The sequence below is a fragment of the Phocoena sinus genome, chromosome 17 (genome assembly GCF_008692025.1).
Source record: "Phocoena sinus isolate mPhoSin1 chromosome 17, mPhoSin1.pri, whole genome shotgun sequence".
Taxonomy (NCBI): Eukaryota; Metazoa; Chordata; class Mammalia; order Artiodactyla; family Phocoenidae; genus Phocoena; species Phocoena sinus.
Window position 1 is genome coordinate 63164963 of NC_045779.1, and position 21013 is coordinate 63185975.

General features: G+C 44.9%; 1 protein-coding gene across 4 annotated transcripts in view; it reads right to left on the bottom strand.

Annotated features, from left to right (window-relative positions):
• The window catches only part of DERL1 (derlin 1), a 91732-nt gene that overhangs the window by 57992 nt on the left and 12727 nt on the right, over window positions 1-21013 (bottom strand). For 3 of the 4 annotated variants that reach the window (XM_032609992.1, XM_032609993.1, XM_032609995.1), the window contains exons 3-7: window positions 20014-20078; window positions 18919-18945; window positions 18294-18389; window positions 16078-16130; window positions 14480-14590 (exon numbers count right to left, since the gene is read on the bottom strand). In XM_032609992.1, coding sequence (XP_032465883.1) covers window positions 14480-14590; window positions 16078-16130; window positions 18294-18389; window positions 18919-18945; window positions 20014-20078 — 352 coding nt within the window. Of the gene's footprint in view, window positions 1-8799; window positions 11050-14479; window positions 14591-16077; window positions 16131-18293; window positions 18390-18918; window positions 18946-20013; window positions 20079-21013 lie in introns of those variants that run through there. The other variant, XM_032609994.1, reaches the window with a different exon arrangement.

The window sequence follows — 21013 nt, forward strand, 5'->3', positions numbered from 1 at the left end:
AAGAAGGAAAGTGGGACAATTAGACACAACAACGTGAATGGCTCCCGCAAGCGTAATGGTAAATAAAAGAGGCCAGACACAAAAGAATTCATGATTCCATTTACAGAATATTCGGAACCAGGCAAAAAGTAACCCTCGTGGTTACAAGTCAGGACAGTGGCTCACTTGGAGGTCTCGTTGACTGACAGCGAGCTCTAGGCGGCTTCTTGGGGTCTGGTGGTGTCATTCTGATCCAGGTGGTGGTTATACGGGTATGCTCAGTTTGTAAAAACTCATCAAGCCCTATGCTTAGGCTGTGTGCGATTTTCTAAATGTACGAAATACAATAAAATAGTTTTGAAAAGCAGTAGCATTGTAGCGGGTCTGTTCTTTGGATTTCTCAAAGATTGGAATCACTGTGAAATTGCTTTGGTGGTTGGGTTGTGTTTATGTGAATGTGATACTGTGCTGAGGCAATGCTCTGTGTTCTCTCAACCTCTTTGATGTACCTTCTATGCCACCAGGAAGATTGATGTTTCTGAGCTTCCCTTGGGGTTAGTTGGGACCACGTGTCTGAGTGCTGACCAATGGAATGTGGGCAGAAATGAAGAATCCTACTTCCAGCCTGGCCCCTAAATCTCCTACACGATCCTCCACTTGTTCTGTTTCTCAATCTGTTCACCACTGCAAAGAATTTAGTGGAGGGCTCTGAGGTCTCAGGAGGGCACGGGGGTACTGATAGTCATGGCACTGAACAAAAGGACACTGAGTCCCTGAATAACCGCATGGAGCAGACACCCCTCCTCATTCCTGCCATCACGCCTGCCTACCCACAGTGGGCTGTGATGTGAACGAGAAATATACCTCTGTCGTGATACGCAATGGAGACTTGGGGATTGTTTGTTACAGCTGTTAGCCTGATCTATTAATACACAATTCGCCTTCCTAAAAGATGCCATTTGAGTCGTGGGTTTCCAAGTGGAAACTTCTCTTGTCAATGGGAATGCAAGTGAACATGCTCAAGGAGAAATACTTATTCCTCCCTCCTGGCATTTCCCTAGAGGAGAGGGAATTTCCCAGGAAGGAAAAGTAAACAAGAAACTCTTTAATTTTTCTCCCAAGGGAAAGAATTATGTGATTGGTGAGCAGATGTAGGAACTGACCTCAGCCTGTGTGAAGCCAATCAGGCCTGGGGAGGCCACCTTCTCTGTTCTTCCCTGTGGTCTGCAGTAGGCTATCCTGTCCCTGCCATGCTGTGCCAGGGACCAGGGACTCTCAAATTCTGAGGTTCTGTTTTAGGATGTCCACATGACTACACCCCCTTACCATGTCTTCAAACCCAGCTCTTCTCAATAATGAAGCTAACATTTTTATCTCTATCTAATAACTTAATTACCTCTTGGTCATTCCAAACTGAGAAGGAAAAGGGGAGAGAGATTTACTGGTCCCTAAAAAACCAACAAAGACTAGGAAAGGACCTGTTCTCTGTAGCCATGGTCCACAAATGAGACCAATTTAGACAAATCATTTTTAACAACAGAAGTCAGGGATATTTCAAGAGATTTTTTTTTTTTTTTTTAAGCAGGAGCAAAAAGGGACTGAGAGAGGGGGTGGGTTTGAGCCAGCACTAGCTGTGACCCTTCTCTTCCTTCCCAATTTATATCAGCTTCACCTTTGTCTTTTACATATAAGATTTGGATTTCATTAAGGCAGAGTTCCATGCTTAAAAATCACTGGAAAAATCTGTGATTTAGATAATCTTTTCAGGAACCCCTAGCCTAACGGATCTTTGAGCTTATATAAGAAATCCAAAATTGCATTTTTGCAATGTTTTGTCAATGATGTTTGCCTACGACAAAAGTAGACAGACACTGGGATGCCAAGAGAAGCCTCGTGGTCAGCTCCTAAATTAGTTAAAGCTTTCTCAGGAAGCAAAGAGATGCATTCAGATGACCTTAGCTGGTGGGACACTGGCGGTCAACCTTTCTGTCTTGGACAGTGCTTGACTGGTTCACCTGAATGGATGAAATATGATTTCCAATACACCTTGCTAGGTCAGAGATTCTGAGAGTGTTCCAGGTGTGAAAGGCAGAAAGAGGCACACTGCATTTAAGAAATTCAGAGAAGATAGTTGGCAGTTTACTACAGCACTTTATAGGAGGTGTATTCATTTCCAAGGGCTGCTGTAACAAATCACCACAAACTTGATAGTGTAAAACAACAGAACTTTATTTTCTCACAGTTCAGGAGGCCAGAAATCCAAAATCAAGGTGTCAGCAAGACCACACTCACTCCAAAATCTGTAAGGATTCTGTGCCTTGCCTCTTCCAGCTTCTGGGAGCTTCAGGCGTTCCTTGGCTTTTGGCCACATCACGCCCATCTCTGCCTGTCTTCACGTCACCTTCTCCTCTGTGTGTCTGTGTCTTCTCTTCTTTGTCTGTTAAATATCCCCTGTGTGTCTCTTATTGGACACTTGTCATGGGATTCAGGGTTCATCCAGATAATCCAGGATGACTGCCTCATCAAGACCCTTAATTACATCTGCAAAGACCCTTTTTCCAAGTAAGGTCACATTCACAGGGTCTGGAAATTAGTCTATGGACATATCTTTTGGGGGCCACCATTCAATGCACTACAGGGTGCGTATCAGAACTTGGGGAGTTTGTACGTAATGAAATGATCTTAAATTTTTAGCAGCAGAATTCCCCTGCTTCACTGACCAAGAGTCTTACTTTTTATCTATTGAATAACTTTGATAAGCCTTTCTGAGGTGAGTAGGTCTGATTAACTGCAAGGCTTTTATTTTGCTGAGTAAAGCGTTTTGGAGGCAGAGCTAAACTGACCAAGGAATTAGAGGGGACTGGAAAAGCCACATGAGGAGAGGATGAAGAGAAAGGCAGGGAGCCAGTTGATAGCTGAAGGGAATTTAGGTTATGAAATGGATCACCCCTTCAACGAAAATTTATGTCAAGAAGCCTGGGGCTTCCCTGGTGGCGCAGTGGTTAAGAATCCGCCTGCCAGGGCTTCCCTGGTGGCACAGTGGTTGGGAGTCCGCCTGCCGATGCAGGGGACACGGGTTCGTGCCCCGGTCCGGGAAGATCCCACATGCCGCAGAGCGGCTGGGCCCGTGAGCCATGGCCGCTGAGCCTGCGCATCTGGAGCCTGTGCTCCACAACGGGAGAGGCCACAAAGTGAGAGACCCACATACCGCAAAAACAAAAAAACAAACAACAAAAAAAAAAAAAAAAAGAATCCGCCTGCCAGTGCAGGGGACACGGGTTCGAGCCCTGGTCCGGGAAGATCCCACATGCCGCGGAGCAACTAAGCCCATGCACCACAACTACGGAGCCTGTGCTCTAGAGCCCCCAAGCCACAACTACTGAGCCCGAGTGCCTAGAGCCCGTGCTCCACAACAGGAGACGCCACCGCAATGAGAAGCCTGCACACCACAATGAAGGGTAGCCCCCGCTCGCCGCAAGTAGAGAAAACCCGCACGCAGCAACAAAGACCCAATGCAGCCAAAAATAAATAAGTAAATAAAAAAAAAAAGAAGCTATGCATGCCAATCTTTGCGCTAGGTACTGGGGATGTGGTGGTGAACAGACCAACACAGTCCCTGCTCTCAAGAATGTGGGGAGTCACTTTCCCTAGATGTTCCATGCCTATCCCCTCAAAAATCTTCAGCAAAATCTACACTGCTTATGCTCTGTAGACAAGCTGGAGACAGGAGATGGGAGGAGATACTGAAGCAATAATATGAATAACATGAACGGCAAGTGTTTTCCTCTTTATATAGAATTGGGCAATCATTGTTAAGAACAATAATTTACAGGAGATATTACAGAATCACAAGATTGGACAGGAAGAAGCCGGGAAAAGATACTTTATCTAGAGACTGATTAGGGAATTTTGGGGGGGTAGTTAATTTAGAAATGTCTATTTGTTTTCATCATGCCTCTTACCTATTCCTTTCCGGTCATTTAGCTACATTACACATATGAATAAAATAACATTATTTTCTATAAAATAGAATACCTAATTCATCCTAGGTTCCATTTTGACTGATATTAGTAATTTATGTAATTTACTTTTTGATTTGAAGTCCTTTAATGGCTTCATATTGCATTTAGTGTGAAAAAACACAGACTCCTTTCCATTTAAATTTTATGAATTTTATATTTATCTTTGTTAGTTCAGAATGATATCAACAAACAAGCAAGAACTTACATTCAAGCACAATTGGGTGGATCTGAATCCTGGCTCCATCAGATAATTTAACTTCTTAGGACCCCATTTCTTCATCTGTGCAATGGGTTAAATAATAACTTTCAAAATGAGTAATTGTAAGGTTTAAAGGATCTAGTGAATAGAAAGCATTTTTAATACTGTTCTCATCCAGGGCACCCGCCTTCTTCCTGAGGGAAAGCCAGAGGCTCCTCCAGGAGGTCACACATGTGGTTTACATGCACCAGTGGGCCAGCCAGGGCTTTTCAGGGATCCGGCACCCTCTTCCCCCTTATGACGCAACAGCGCTTTGCTTTGCTTTTGGAAAATTATCTCTCCCCTCTTAACAGGGAGTCTTAAGGCCAAAGTGAGGTCACTAAGACCCAGGAGTTCAATCGTAAAGGGAGAGATGCAAGCACAGAATAAAAGGTGGAGCTGATTTAGGTAAGATCGGTTCCCGGTCCCTGGATCCCTGATACACTCTCTGTGTCAGGCTTCTCAGCAGACCCTTGGAATCTCTGAGATAAGTCTATACCCTTCCGATAAATTCCCTTTTGCTTAAGTTAACCAGAGTCCTTTTTGGGTACCTGAAATCAAAGAACCCTAACTGATGGAAAGGATCAAGAAAAGTCCCAGTCCCTCCTCCCCCCGCAAGGGGGCAACCTCCAGGGGACAAGGGCCTTGGTTATGGGGACAGATGCATCTTATATCCTAAGCACCAGGTTTACAACTTCTGTATCAGGACAGTTTCCATCAAAATCCAAAGTCTCCCTTAAGCTAACAGTGATTGCCCATCATTAACAAGGATACTCACCCTATCAGTGCCAGCCCTTAGGAAAAGGCCAACCCACTGACTGAGGAGAGGGATCAAGTTCATCTGGGTCAGGCTGAGGCTTCAAATGACACATCGCGCTTAGTAAACATTTCCTAAGTGATCCTGCAGCCTTGCACCTGAATTCAATTCCACACTCCCTGGGGGTCTCTCTGGCCCAGATGCCATGGCAGGGATTTCTCCTTCTCGCTAAATGCATACGCATTTGTACAGGCCACAGAAGTCCTCAAGGGAGAGAAAGCTAAATTTATACCTTCGATTAATCTTCCCAAATGTTTCTGCCTGCCTTCGGTCTATACTGAGTCTCCTTTTGCCCAAATCACCCCAAGTATCCACACCCATTAGCAGGCAATTACACAAATGCAAATGAAAGCTATTAACTGCCGTTTTAAAAAGCTTCTCAACTTTGAATCCATTCTTCCCAGTATCTCCAACCTCCTCCAATATCCTCTTTCAGGAGGCTTGATTCCCCTGTACGACAACCTTCCCACACCCACCCAATCCATTAAGGCTCCTAGGAGGCCAGGCCATTCGCTCTCTCCCTAAATAGGCCAAATTCCTACGCAACCTCTTACCCGGTCCAAATTTTAGTTCAGTGCCTCGAACACAGAAGCACCTGTCTGTGGCAGGCACCGTGCTATGGACTGGGAACACAGCCTTGAATCAGGTGCAGTCCCTGCCCCCAAGATGCTGATAACAGACCACAGGAGAGAGACATTAAGCAAATGATTACAGATGGATGAGTCTCATGAGAGAGCAGGGTGCCAGTGGACCCTATGGGGAGACATTCTACCTCGCCTACAACCCTAGATAGGCCTCTCCTTGATGAAATGATGTAAAAGACGGGGAGACCTGAAGGAGGGTGACAGGGTGGGCAACAGGAATCAAGAGAATTGTTTCTCTTTCACTTGGGGCCTTCTGGAAAGCTGTCCCCAACTCAGGAAGAGGTCATGTTCGAAAAGTTTATTTTCCCATTCATGGATTTAGAGCTCACAATGATACAAATTTATTTTTCCACAGAAATACACTTAGAAATAGTGGCCAGGTTTCCAGGCTGGTCCACCGGCACCCAATTATCTATGGCGTGCTGCACCATACATAGCATTTTTTAACCAAACTCGTTTCTATGGGAAACTTATGCTGAGTCCTGATGTCCTGTGCTCACAAGCCCCCCTTTTCCTCACGAACTCCCAGCAGTTCCCTCACAGAGGTCTCTCCAATCCAGCCCCCAGCCCCCAGCCCCCAACCCCACGGCCTTGGTTCGGGCCAACCTCGTACCAACCCATGGCCTCGTGTCTGCGCCACAGCAACAAACTCAAAGCTCAGTCACCTGACCTTCAGCTGCCCCTCTCAGCCCTCTCCCCGCCTCCCAATGCTTCAGCCAGTCACTTTTTAAGGAACAAATGTGCAAATCTTTCAATGGTTCCCACTGCTCATTCGTTCTCCTTCTCAGCCTGGAATTTCCCATCGATTTTTCAAGACCTAACCCCTCTATCCAATACAACTTTTTATTTATTTCTACTCTAGCAGCTTATCAAGTTGTATTATAATTTGTGCTCACCTATTCTACAAATACGTGAGTACCTACTACCAGCCAAGCTGTGTGCCTTCGTGGAGAGAACACACTGTGAAGACAGAGATTAGGTTCTATTTGCATCTGCCCAGGCACCACTCAGCAGACACTATATTACACTATATTATATTATTTATTAATATCATATTAATATATGTTTTTTTCTTCCCAGGCTACAAGGCAATTCCCCCCCCCAGGGATGATAGCAATTTATACCTTCAACTAATGTTTCCCAACATGTTGGCCTGCCTTCAGCCTGGCAAGAAAAGAATCTTTTTCGTCACTTAATGCCAGATTCTCAACGTTGGCTTCCTCAACTGTAGCAGCAGAGGTCTTAACTTAGAGTTGAGTTCATATCTTATCTTTGGTAACTTCTAGCTGCTTGCTCTTAAATGACTTAATCTCTCAAGTTTCCTTATTTGGGAAATGGGGATAATACTACTTACTTCACAAGCGGGTTTAAACATTGATTCCCAAACCCAGCTGAATATCAGAATCACTGGGAACTTGAAAAAGATGCAGAATGAAAACGAAACAAGAAATCTGAATTTTTCAAAAGCCCCAAGTGATTCGCACGTATAGCCAGATTGGAAACCAGAGATTGGAGGCTTCAATTATTCGTGAAGTACCTGTCACATTAACGCTCAAATACCCAGATGAGGGGACTTCCCTGGTGGTCCAGTGGGTAGGACTCTGTGCTCCCAGTGCAGGGGGCCCCGGTTCCATCCCTGGTTGGGGAACTAGATCCCGCATGCATGCCACAACTAAAGAGTTTACATGCCGCAACTAAAAGTCCTGCACACCACAACGAAGATCCTACATGTGCTGCAACTAAGACCCGGTGCAGCCAAAATAAATCAACAAATATGTAAATAGAAAAAAGGAAGGGGAGAGATTAATTTAAAAAAAAAATACCCAGGTGTGCTGTAGAAAATGGGATTCTACCCTAAGGAACAGTGGTGGGAAAACAGGAGGAGCACGGGGAAGCATTCTGGGCATAAACCGTACATGGAAGGAATTACATGACGTGATATTCCCCTCAATTCCAATTAGAATCACCAGAGCCACTCTGGAAAGCAAGCAAACTGCCAGGAGACACATATTCTCTCAGCCCAGCCTTTCAAGATACTAACGGTGAGAAGTCCAAGCAGACAGGGGTGAATTTTTCCAAAGGTTAAGGTTTGTTAAGTGAATGTTGAAAATTTCAAAGGGGCCGGGACCTCAGAAAGAGTTGGCAACAGATGCAGCTGTTGGCAGCTGCAGCATCACCTATTACATCCGTGTTCTTCAAAAGGTAGCTTAGAACACAGTGATACTGGCAATGTGCTATCCTCCAAAACAAGCAGGACTGTTCCTATTTTCTCAGTGTTTCTCCAGCACCAGAATAGGGGTGCACAGCCCTGTTCCTTCCCATCACCCAACTTGTGATGAAGGAAGAGAGCCTGCCTAAGGCCGGGGCTAGACTTGAATGGTTCAGGAGTGTCACTGCACCTGCCTTTCACGGTCCATGGGTCCTTAGAAAGAAAATACAGAAAGGGGATTAAACTAATTCTGTCCAGTTCCAAGACTCAGACCCATGGGTGGAGGTGACAAAAATGCTATACAGCATGCTACAATCAGATATAACCCCTAACCCAATGTTCTGAAGCATCCTGCTTCCTTATAATGAAAACCTAAAAATCCTGCTTCCAAGAATTAATCCTACAGGTATTTTCCAACACGTGAACAGAAGGAGATACAAAAATGTTTGCTGGGACTTCCCTGGTGGCGCAGTGGTTAAGAATCCGCCTGCCAACGCAGAGGACACGTGTTCGAGCCCTGGTCAGGGAAGATCCCACATGCCGCAGAGCGTCTAAGCCCATGCGCCACAACTACTGAGCCTGCGCTCTACAGCCCGTGAGCCACAACTATTGAGCCCGCATGCTGCAACTACTGAAGCCCACGCACCTAGAGCTTGTGCTCCACAACAAGAGAAGTCCCGCTCACCGCAACTAGAGAAAGCCTGCGCGCAGCAACAAAGACCCAACGCAGCCAAAAAAAAATTTTTTTTTTAAAGTTTGCTGTGCGGCTATAATAGCAACACACACTGGACACTCCTCAATGCCCACCAAGAGATGACTAGCTACATAAATTACGTCATATCTAAAAGAGGCAGCAGAGTAGGGATACAGAAACTTAAGACATACAACCATGAAGCTGTACATTTTAATTTACAATTCTTACCAATAAAAAGGATTAGTTACAAAACGGGAATTTCTCTATACAAAATTAGGATTTATCTTCTTTCACAAAGAGAATCTGCTGTCATGTCTTGCCTTGCCAAATCAAATCTCAAATAGCTTGCTTAGCTAAAATTATTCCCCAAAGATAGGTAATCCAGACAAAATTAATAAAAATTATCAGCTTCTTAAATGTGTTTAAGAGGAAGGATTTAATGAACATTTTGCCTTGAACTGAAGAATTCTAAGGGATACTTGTAGCCTTCAGAAAGACTACTGCTCTCAGGCAGCTGAGCTGCTGTGACAGCGTGTAGGAGACTAGCTCACTTACCGTGAGAATCTTCTTACACATACAATGAGTCTCCACTCCTGCAGTGAGTGCAAGTATGACGTAACAGGAAGAAGGGTTTCTAAAATTTTACAAGTAAATTTTATTCTGGCCACAGGTCAACAGCAAACATATGACAGTTAGGGTTCAGATTCTCCCCGCCGCCTATTTTATCATATAAATTAAATATGAAGAGGTACACTCGAACAAACTTCATGAAAAACGAGGAGCGGATTTCAAATCCCCACTTGCTAGAATAACACACGTCACTGCTTCAGAGTGGGGCGAAGAGTCATACTCTTAGCACACGGTGTCTCCTGCACAGAACCGCTGGTCAAAATGTTCAAAGCCTTCTCTAGTTGACTCAAAGTATGGCAGCCACTCAGCACTGCTCCTAGCAGTTTGCTTTCAGAATAAAAATATAAAATAAGAACCTGTGTGAAACGTCGCAGCCTTCAAAAAGCTATCCGGTGACAAGGCTAGCTCTGATGGAAAAAGCCCACCCGTAAAAAAAGGAGCTGTGGGTGAAGACGGTCTGATGTACCTTCATGACTCGAAATAAAAAAGCTCCTCAAACACAGATGATTCTAAAGCCATTACACCCAAAATTACGTGATTCACTTAGATGTGCTTACAACAGCTTCTAAATAAGATCTACATACAGAGGAGCTGCACCCTCCTCACGATTAACTGAAGCATATGGCCATGGGGGTGGGGAATGGGGGCTTGGTTTAAAAAAAAAAGACAACTTAAAGAGGGCTTAAGGTTCTCCCTCCACTCTTACTCAATAAACATACACCCAGAAGGAGAATGAAGTCAAATCAATCAATGCCCAGGCACCTCTCAAAGAGAGCTTCTCCCTGTGGCCAATGTGCTTTGGAACTTTCTAGCACAATACAAATCCACTACTCTGGGTACACACAGAGCCAGTATGCCCTACACGAGACGCATTGGGATTATGCCCACGGTTAAACACAGCCCCTGTGTAAGATGCAACTCCACTAGGGTTTTGATCACTTAAGATAAAAAATGCCTAGCAAGGACCTTCAGGCCTCATTAATACCGATCTGTGGTCCTCACTGACTCAGCGGTGATTTTTTTATCGGAACAGCTGAAGAGGTGGCAAACGGTGGCAACTGATACCAGGCCACGGCTATCCCAAAAGCTGAGGAAGCTCTTCATCTGTTGTCCGCCTTCTGCCCTGCGGTTACGGTTCTGCCACCATAAAACGCTGGGAACAAGGCCTCTGTGGCCAAGCCTTGGCAAAAGCCAACAAATAAAGCGAGCTTGTCAGAGGCAGGACCAATTCATGGGCAATCTCCTCTAGCTGGGAGTGTGAGGCTGGGGAAGGAGGAGGCAGGCGTGGGTGCGAGAAAGAGCTAAGAGCCCCCGGGACAGGGGTCTGGTGACCCAACGCCAGATATCCAGCTTGGTGCCAGCAGAGCGGGACCTGCCGAAACCCATGATTCAGATGGAAAAGGAAGAGAAGACACCAAAAACTAAGGTCAGTTCCGAAATCTGCCCAGTTGATATTTGTTCTTCTTAGTAGTAAGGACTTGAATGAGAATCACGAAACTCGAGGAACATATATTTTTTCTTCAGGATTTAAAAAACTGTTGTCTTGTACTGAAAGACTACATTCAGTGTGGGTCAGGTCCAACAGCGTTAGCTAGAACTCGGTGGTAAAGGTCACCCGGCACTGGGAGGAAACGTCATCTGAGTGGAGGGCTGGTGGGCAGGCCAGAGGCCACTCCGTCACTGGTCCCCGAGCCTAAAGCCCTGTCCCCAGTTGTGTCTCCCGCCTCCGCCATTCTGGTCGGCGGCTCGCCTCATGCTAGCGGGGGGCACACCAAACCCTGACACCCCTCCTCTCCTGCTGGGCAGCCAGCGGTACCTAGAGCAGAGGGGGGAAGAAACAAAAGGAGAGAAAAGCACAGTCACTTCTCCACACAGTTGTCCATCCCATCTCCCTTCCTGGGGTTCCCACGGCATCTGTCACATTGAATTACGTTTGTCTGTGGCCACGGAGAGGCTGAGGACAATGTCTTATTGCCCTTTGCCTTTTCAGCACTTAGCTCAATGCCCTGACCACAGAAGTCACTCACTTTTTATGTTTTCTTTTTAATTTACTAAGCTTTCGCGCTAACTTCACACTCTAACTTTTTTTTTCCCTGATTATAAAAGCAATTCGTGCAGGAACAGTATGGAAACAAAAATATTACACCCACGAGCCCAACAACCAGAAAGAACCATCTATATAGCATTTTAGTTTATGTAACTATGGCTCTAACTGGCTCAAAGGATACAAAATAAATTCAGTTCCAAAGGACAAATCTGCAGCCAGCGTGTTTGAGCACCGCCCGGCATCACCACGATGCTGCTGGGTTCTTCGGCGTCCATCAAGGGACAGCGGAGAAGACAGCTTTCTGTCTTGGAATTTGGACGTGTTTTAAAGTTGATTCATAGTTTGCCCTCCAACTGCAATCTTTCTCTCATAGATGGTGGGAAAGCTGAGGCCCGAAAAGGTTAGCTGATTTCTCACCTTACAAATTAATAAATTAAGTCCCAGAACCGCTAAGAAAATGTAAACCCAGGACTCTATGTTCACAATAGTTTTTCTAACTACTTCCCTTCCTTGACTATTAGTAAACTGAGAATGTATTTTAACCTATTCCACTAATCAGATCCTGATGGTTCAATTTTTGTCTTGAAGGCAGAGACCGTGACCTGATACCTCTTTTTAAACCCCTCATGGCACCAAGAGCAAACCACGAGGGGTGACTTGCCCACAGCAGCAAGCCTGCAGAGTTCAACCTTATCATAAAGCATCTCCCTTACACCGGGTGCTGCATGTTTATAACTGCCTCTCATCTTCACGACTGCCCTATGAGGTTGGCACTACTATTACCCCATTTTATAGATGGGAAAACTGAGGCAGAATTGAGCAAAGCTCTTCTAAAGTGACAGACAGGATTCAAACCCAGGCAGCCTGACTCTGGAGCTCATGCCCCACACCACTTCCTACACCTCACACTTCCGCAGGACACACAGCATGAGATTCAGGTGACAACAGTTAGTGACCGGAGTCCTCATGTGTTTACATCAACCCAGTTAGCTGGACGCTCCCTCCCCAAAGACAATTAAACCCCTTGTAAACAGAAAAATAACTGTGCACAGAAGAGGATCTGTCTACTTTTCTAAGTGGAATGCAAAATAGTGATATGACTTAGAATTCTATAACTCGCATCCTCCCTTTTAAACAAATACAGTTTTATCATTACATCAACATGTATTTCCAAGCGCTGGTTTCCCAACATTCATGACGTTCTGGCACAATAACATTCCTCCAAAGTATGTAATAAATTGGAAGACTTAAAAAAGGCAACACCAAGGCTGTCTTGCTTTGCTTCTTACTCTGAGACAATATGGAAGCCATCGCCACTGCTTAAACAGATAGCGAAATTAAATGCAAGTAATTAGTATAAAAAGATACCCAATTATACATAATCAACAAAGATTTATGGTAATTTCAAAGCAGTTACTGCTTTTGCAAGGAGCTACATTTTGTCATCTGATCTTTATGCAAAATTTAACAGAAGGGCTTCCACCAACAGGGAAAGCTCAAGTGGAAGGCAGGCTCCAGTGGGCTGTCGATTTTGCCACTAGAATCCCATACACGTTGTTGCCCACAATTGAGAAATCTCTCCAAGCCATTAAGTCAGAATATGGCTGTTTAAAGTAAAATAGTTCTTGGCTGCCCCCCAAAGCAACAAGTTTTTTTTTTTTTAATGATGCATCTGCCATCCGACTTGATAAACCCTAGATCAAAACTCCAAACCTGCTGCTACTGCGTCCTTTGATAATTAGAAAGCAGACTGGTCATTTGGGGTTTTTTTTAGCCCGAAGGCAACTCAAGGCTCACAAGAGAAACAAGTTTCTTCTTATGCTCTTAACGAAAAAAACAGAACAAAACAAAACAGGGCTTCCCTGGTGGCGCAGTGGTTGAGAGTCCGCCTGCTAATGCAGGGGACATGGGTTCGTGCCCCGGTCCGGAAGATCCCACATGCCGCGGAGCGGCTGGGCCCGTGAGCCATGGCCACTGAGCCTGCACGTCCGGAGCCTGTGCTCCGCAACGGGAGAGGCCACAACAGTGAGAGGCCCGCGTACCGCAAAAAAAAAAAAAATACAACAATAGTGTACTTCTCTGTTTGTATACTGTATTTCACCATAAAAAACCTTCCTCTAACCTATAAAAGTAGGGGGAAGGGGTGCCTACTCAAGTTTACTGCCCTCATTTACCCCCTGGAAGAATGACAAACTGGAAAACATTAAAACGAGCAAGATGTGAAAAGGGTTTTTTGCTTTTGTTTTTTTTTTTAAGCTTCTAAGTGCAAGCTATTATTGCATACGCCCGACTGGAGATTAAGCGTGATTGTCAGGCCGGCTGTGACACCCAGATGGTGATTTCACTTGTCCCGTCTTCGACAGCCTTTTGCTTCACTGACAGAATGGTCACACTACTTGAACGCTTAAGTGTGTCAGCATCTCTGCGGGCTCATCAGAATCCCGCCCCCCGCCCCAACTTCAGGAGCAAGGCTGAGAGCTTGTATTTACTGAGCATCCACTACTGTGCTGCTAACGGTAAACCCCACCTCCTGCAGACCCGTGAGACAGGGCCTCCCCGCAACACACAGACTCGCAAACTAAAGCTCGGGGGATTTACTAAGTCACTTTCCCAATGTATGAACTAGTAGACGACGGGAATGGGATTCCAACCCAAGTCTGTCTCGAAACCAAAGCTGTGCCCCTGGCCTCCTCACTTTAGTAAACCCTGCAAACAGAGAAAGAACACGCACATCCTCCCACGGGGCGGGACTATACAAGCCTCCCGTCTCTCATTTTAACGTTGAAAAGTCCTTTAAACATTCTGGTCTATAATATTGAATATAAAAATGTTTTAAACTGCTAACCAATGAGACTACTTACCCTCTTACCCCTTCCTCAGGCAAAATCTTGGGTAAAACTGATAACCCTGTCACCCTGGCCCCCTGCTGCACACACTGGATGCACACAGGCGTGCCGCCCGCTCTGCAGGGCCCACGGCTCCCCGGGATGCCTGAATCTAGGCTCAGCGGCCCCTGGCTACGAGGGCTCCGGGAGAAGACCAAGCCTTGGCTTGCAGTGACCTGGGCAAGTCCCTGGTTGGCTCACATTTCCCCATCAGACTGAGAGGGAAATCTCACCCCTCACAGAGTTTTTATCAGGATGCTGACAAACACGGACAATAAGATGATTATCAGACGAGAGGGGGAAGAAACACTTACAAAAACTGAGGCGTGGATAGAAAATTCCTTCCTCCCAAGTCCATTGGGTATCTGAACATGAGGAAGAAATAAAGATGTCCAACAAGATTTCCAATTAGCTCATTGATGACCCTGCAAACAGAGAGCCAAATGAGTTTAAAGACATTCAAGCAGTGAAGTGAGACACAGCAAGTTGTAGCTGATAGCAGAGGGAAGAGATCCTTCGTGGCGGCCTGTTTCTGGTCGCTGGGAGTCTGTGACAGCTCGACAGTGAGCCCTTTTATAAAGTCTGAGAGGCACACGCATTCTGAATGAGAAGCAAAATCCGTCCTGCTGGACCAATGGGGCCTGTGCTCTTCAAGGCCAGCTGCCCCTCTGACATCTCTTTCAAGCCCCTGCCCATCCTCAACATGTTGTTTTTGCTACTTCCTGCCTCAGGAGTTGGGGCAAGCCACAAAGCAAGCTTTTGAACGCTTTCAGTCATGAATACCATATTTGCAAAACGTGGGTAAAACTGAAGGCTGGCAAGAGAGAAGCATGGGAGTAAGGAAAGGAGGGATGAAAAACGTCCACTCCCTCGTTCCTGGAACCATGGATCACGTCTCCCTCACCTCTTGGGTCCCTGACTGTAAGACATCACACAGATCACTCTGGAAAGCTGACCTTCACCTTGTAATCCTAAAATAAACACTGCCCTTCTTCAATCTTCCCATGGCTGACACACAGGCCACTTCAAGGTTTTACAGATCAATTCTTACTGTTACATATCCTTCTCCGCCTCCGCCTGCAACCTGATTCCTCTTAGGGACAAATCACCGTCTACAACTGCTCCCAGATTCTTCCCTTCTGGGCGGCAGGGCAGTTTTGCCAAGCCCCGGACTTGCTCTACTCTAAACAGAACCTGTTTACTCGATTCATTCCCTTCTCCCTGTGGCTATGCAGCAGAAGTTAGGACCACATAGAGCAACGAGGCCATCGCATTAAGAACTAGCACTAGCAAAATCCGTTTAAAAACGTTAAAAATATTTTGTGGCGTAAGAAACAGGAGTTCTTAGAATAACTGCATCTTGAAATCCTCCTTCCAAAATTCTGACTGGATGCATTCAAGATTTTCCTAAGTCTCAGGTCTAATTCCAGACTAGAAATTTGACCCTGTTTGGCCCAAACTTCTACACTATCAAACCACTGACAAAACTTCCCATCTGAGAATCTGTGCATTTCTGTGACTGATGAGCAGTTTCCAAGGCATTCTGGAAATGCCTTAAGAATTAAAAAAACAGGAATTTTACGCACAGAGTTGGCTTGGATAAAATTAGGTCTATATTTGCTCAATCTGGACAGTGAATCCAGAAATAAATATTTATTCAAAAACACATATATGGAAGCATACTATAACAACAAACAACAACAATAATAAAAAACCATTCAGTGCTAAATGTGCTTAAAGCCCTGCAATTTTAATCAATTACATCCAAATGAAATTATTTCAAAAGTATAAGGTACTAAGGTATCAGCGTTGAGATTCTTTGAAGTGTTATAAAGATTAGAGAAGGAAGATAAAGAATAATGGAAGTCTTCCAAGGGTTAGTTTGCAATTAAATAAATCTAATATCACTTACGAGCCTCCGATGATATAGTTGAATCCAAGGATAACCCAAGGTAAATAACAGGCCTAGGAAAGAATACACACAAACATGAATATACCTACAGAGGATACAGCTGCTAGGGGGCTGAAATGCGGAAGGTTCTATTGAGAAGGGCTTTTATAACACACCATTGTAAAGCAATTATACTCCAATAAAGATGTTTAAAAAAAAAATAAATAAATCCTTTGGAAAGTCACTGCAAAAGTTCCTTTTAACAATCTAGCATCATTCCTACTGTTTCAAGCCTTATTTATTTATTTATTTATTTATTTATTTATTTATTTATTTATGGCTGCATTGGGTCTTTGTACTTTGTCTAGTTGCGGCAAGCGGAGGCCACTCTTCGCAGCGGTGTGAGGGCTTCTCATTGTCGTGGCCTCTTTTGCTACGGAGCATGGGCTCTAGGCACAAGGGCTTCAGTAGTTGTGGCATGCAGGCTCTGTAGTTCTGGCTCGCAGGCTCTAGAGCGCAGGCTCAGTAGTTGTGGCGCACGGGCTTAGTTGCTCTGCAGCATGTGGGATCTTCCCGGACCAGGGCTCAAACCCATGCCCCTGCACTGGCAGGCAGACTCCCAACTACTGCGCCACCAGAGAGATCCCTAGCATCATACTTATTCAGATATTAGCAATTGGAGACAGAGTACTTTGCCCATAGTTTTCAGATCCAATACATACCCTGCTGAATTATCACAAATAGCTTTAGAAAGAAGATGAGTGTCTGGGACTTCTCTGGTGGCACAGTGGTTAAGACTCCGTGCTCCCAATGCAGGGGGCCCAGGTTTGATCTCTGGTCGGGGAACTAGATCCCACATGCATGCCACAACTAAGAAGCCCACATGCCGCAACTAAGGAGCCCACATGCCGCAACTAAGGAGCCCACTTGCTGCAACTAAGACCTGGTGCAAGCAAATAAATAAATAAATACTAAAAAAAAAAAGAAAGCAGATGAGTGTCCTACGGATGCTAATAAAAACATGGTCCATAATAGAGTCACATTAAGACTCCTGCCAGCAAATTGTTACCAATCAGCTATAAAACACCCCATCTTTTTAGGTTCTCCTTTTACATATTTCACAAAGTTACTTTGAATCTTTATCACGTTACACACTGATCTCTTGAACTAACACTCTCCCAAGTAAGACAGCTCTCCAGATGAATTCAACATTTGAGCCCCTGTAAAAAAAAAAAAATTAGCAAACAGAACCCTCCATTAAGTAGGGTTGGGAGACCAGAAGGGGGAGCTCTCACGCCCTGTTTCAACAGCAGAGTCCAAGAGGAAGAAGACAGACTTCTTTCCCCGGCAAGGACTCAGCCAATGAAAAGCTTTGTTTACCACATCTCTTGACTTCCTTTTCCTCTTTATAGAAAAGCGCTCTCCTTCCCTTTGCATGTAGGGGCTTGCTCGTGGCTCACCATGGTTGCAGACCCCGAAATGCAGTTCTCCACTGATCCCAAGTAAACCCATCTTTGCTGCAGAAGTATCTGGCAGCCTATTTACTTGAGGTCAACACCCCTTACCAGTTTCAAGACATCATACTAAGAGCTAAGGGCGTTGCAAAAAACATCACAAACTGGTAAAGAAAGGGTTACACATCAATAGCTTGAAGGCAGAATGCGGTGACTACTATAAGAACACAGCAGAAGCCCAAAGGCAAGACCAATTCCAGGGAGGAGAGGCAGGAAATATGTTTAGTCCCCCACTCAAATTAAGAATGGGCAGGATTTACATGAGAAAGAAAATAAAAAAGATGTTACAGGTGGAAAGCTGTGAGAGAAGGCACAAAGGGAAGCGTTTGCGGGGGCGGGGGGGGGGGGGGCGGCGGGGAACCAATCTGTTTCAGCTTAAGTGTAAAATACATAACAGGCAATGATAAGAACAGACTGAAAGAGAGGGTTCCACATGAGTGTCCTTCCTCCCCTCCCCCTACCACACACACATACATGAGATCACTCAGGACACATGCCTAAAGGGCCTGAGCTCCAGAGGAAGTGAGAAGTAATAGTCAGCAAAGGCCTCAGGGTTGGCTAAAGAAATCCAGGGGGACTGAGGAGGGGAGAAGGGGCTTGCCTAAGGTTTACTGCTCTGCAGTGACCTCTTCTGCACGTGTCAGAAAGTACATCTCTGGGCTGAAGAGAGGGATTTCTGCAAAGACAAATGAAAAGGAAATTTTCCCAGCTAGGTTAGAGTACCTTAAATCGTGTTCCAAACCAAAATGATACAATCATGTCTCTGTTCAGCTGGGCCCAGACATAAAGTACTGACATGATCAGAGGAATCATCAGCAGCTGCAAAAGAAACGAACACGTAAAGGCTCCAGAGGCTGAGCGTAAACCTACCTCTTCTTTGCTCTTTAACCTCTCCCCTCCAAATAAACTCTCCCATGGTTATTCAAAAAGCAGAAGGAAATTCAACTCATCAGAATTACTTAATCATGCAATGCATGCTTTAAAATCCTCTAATAAAATACAACACAATTATATTATTTGGGATGGATTCAGAAATATCAGGGTCAAGCTCTGTTACTTGGAAAAAGTATGCAATAAAGCTCTACTTACCACGTATTCTCAATTTTTTAAAAACACATATCCACACACATGCACAGGAAACACTGGATAAACCATCGTTCTCAACATTCATACATTAATACAGAAGCCAGAAATGAGCAAGGACAGTAATGATTTAGGTAACTCACATAAGAGCTTCAAAATACCATATAATTAACCACGCAGTTAATGCAATTTAAACTTCTGTCAAAGGTCATTAACAGTAAGTCTGAAACACATGAAAGGCCAAAGAGTTTCAAGGGACACTTACCTGCATATCCATTGCTAAGCCAGTAATCTTGGTTTGTAAAGTTAAAGATCAGACACAAATAAAGCATTCTACACCTAATAAAAGTTCATTTCATTCCAGTTTTCTGAAGGAAAACACTTTTCTATAGTTCAGGTTGCTTAAAACACCCCGGAACACAAAGGTATCTAATAATCTTCACTGTGAACACGCTATTAAACTATCCGATGACGAGGAAATAGTAGAAATTAACTGCTTTGGCACATGACTCAGTTGGGTTGCCTGTGTCCTCCGTGCCCTGCCACTGTATTTTAGCAGCTCTCCTTCGATTAGGAGATGGAGGGGCATGTGAAACATGCCTCTGAAACAAATAATGCGTCTGCTCACATTCAGGGCTCCACAGCACAGGTGAAGTCCAAAACAATCTTTTTATCTTCCCTTAAGGAGAGAAAGGGCATCCAGAGTGCCACAATTTTCTGGCTCTTGGCCAAGTTTCAATGGACACTAAACCCCAAAGCCATTCTGAGCTCACCAACTGTGCACAGGACTTGAGCCACCAAGCCCCTTCTGCTGCTCTCACTGTCTGTAAAGGTCTGCGGCCGGAAGGCTGCTGACAGCTGTGGTTGACACACAGCAAGCAGAGAGGCATGCTGTGTCCTTTCCCAGAGCCAGGCACTTACAGAGGGACCGAATTACCATTTAGGACCTCGAGACAAAGACAGCACTAAAGTCAGAAAGGATGCTGGTTGTAAATTAATTTTTTGATAAGGACCACAGCTTTCAAAAGCTATCTCATGGCACGGAATCTCTCTGAGCTGCAGTCAACAAGCTGCCACACACCAGAACACAGAGAACTGGGAACAAGAAGAGGGAACAGTAATAAAACTCAACCAAATGTGGAAAAACCCCACAAAGGCAATGGTAGGGGAATGCATCACTCCACGGCTATGTGATTTACTACCGCTTTTGACAAGAACTTGCATGATTCTTAACTATTAACTATAGTAAACAAAGATGCAAATATTATCATTTAAAATGTTATGCAGATTACTGCCCATTTCCCCAAACCTGAAAAAAAACCTGGTTATTTCTGGCCCAAAATGACAGACGGAAGGATACCACGATGCAAATCCAGTTAAAGAGGAGCATGAATAAATAGTCTGCTGGCCTCCCATCAAAAGCTCCTGGAAACAAAAATAAGCCAAATGTCATGGTTCAGAATTTCGGAACAAAGAGACTTCTATGTTGAGAAATACTTCAAAAAATTGTAGAGAAAACACAAAATGAGAATATTTTAAAACCACTCCTCGGAAGTAAAAGAAAATTTTAATATATAAAACCGTGTCCACAATTAAGCCCTAAAGTAAAGTTGCCCAGGTATCAAGGCTAATAATCTGTGTTCCCCTAACTGAATTCCAGTCCGTAAAATGCTCTGCTCAACTAGCACGAGCCAAAAGAAACCCAAAGGGAGGACAGTCAGGTCCACAGCTACTGAGACCCCACCCGCTGAAGCCCCTCACAGCCTGGGGGCCTTTCCTTCATGGCTCTCATCATGAGATGGAGACCTATTCGTGATTACCTGGTTAATCCCTTCTCCCTCCACTAGACCATAAGCTCCGTCAGGGGAAGAACCATGTCCGTTCTGCCTACCACTGTGGCTCCTCCACACAACTAGGCTGGGAAGCACTTACTGCTGTTATGACTGGAGACACACGTACGCGCACACACACACACGCATGTGCACACACACGCACGCTCACTACTGCGCAGTCCGGCACTGGGCTCACCAAGAGGATTTGGTCTCCGTCTTCCGGGATCTCACATTCTAGCAAAGGAAAACAATGGTGGGGGAGTAGGGGGCAGCCACACCTCTCCATGGCCCTGACTCTTCCTACCGTATCTGTGAGGGACAATGGAAAAACCTACACCCTCTTTCTGCAGATGAGGAAATACAGTTACATGACCAAAGTCACATGGCTTTTGGAAGCAGAGTGAAGTCTAATTCCTAGCTTAGTGTTCTTTCTGCTACGCCACATACTGGGCTTTGTCTTATTACTGGGCAGAACAATCAACATTGGCCCAGCTCTCCCTTCTAAGGATGATCCTCATGCCTCCAGCA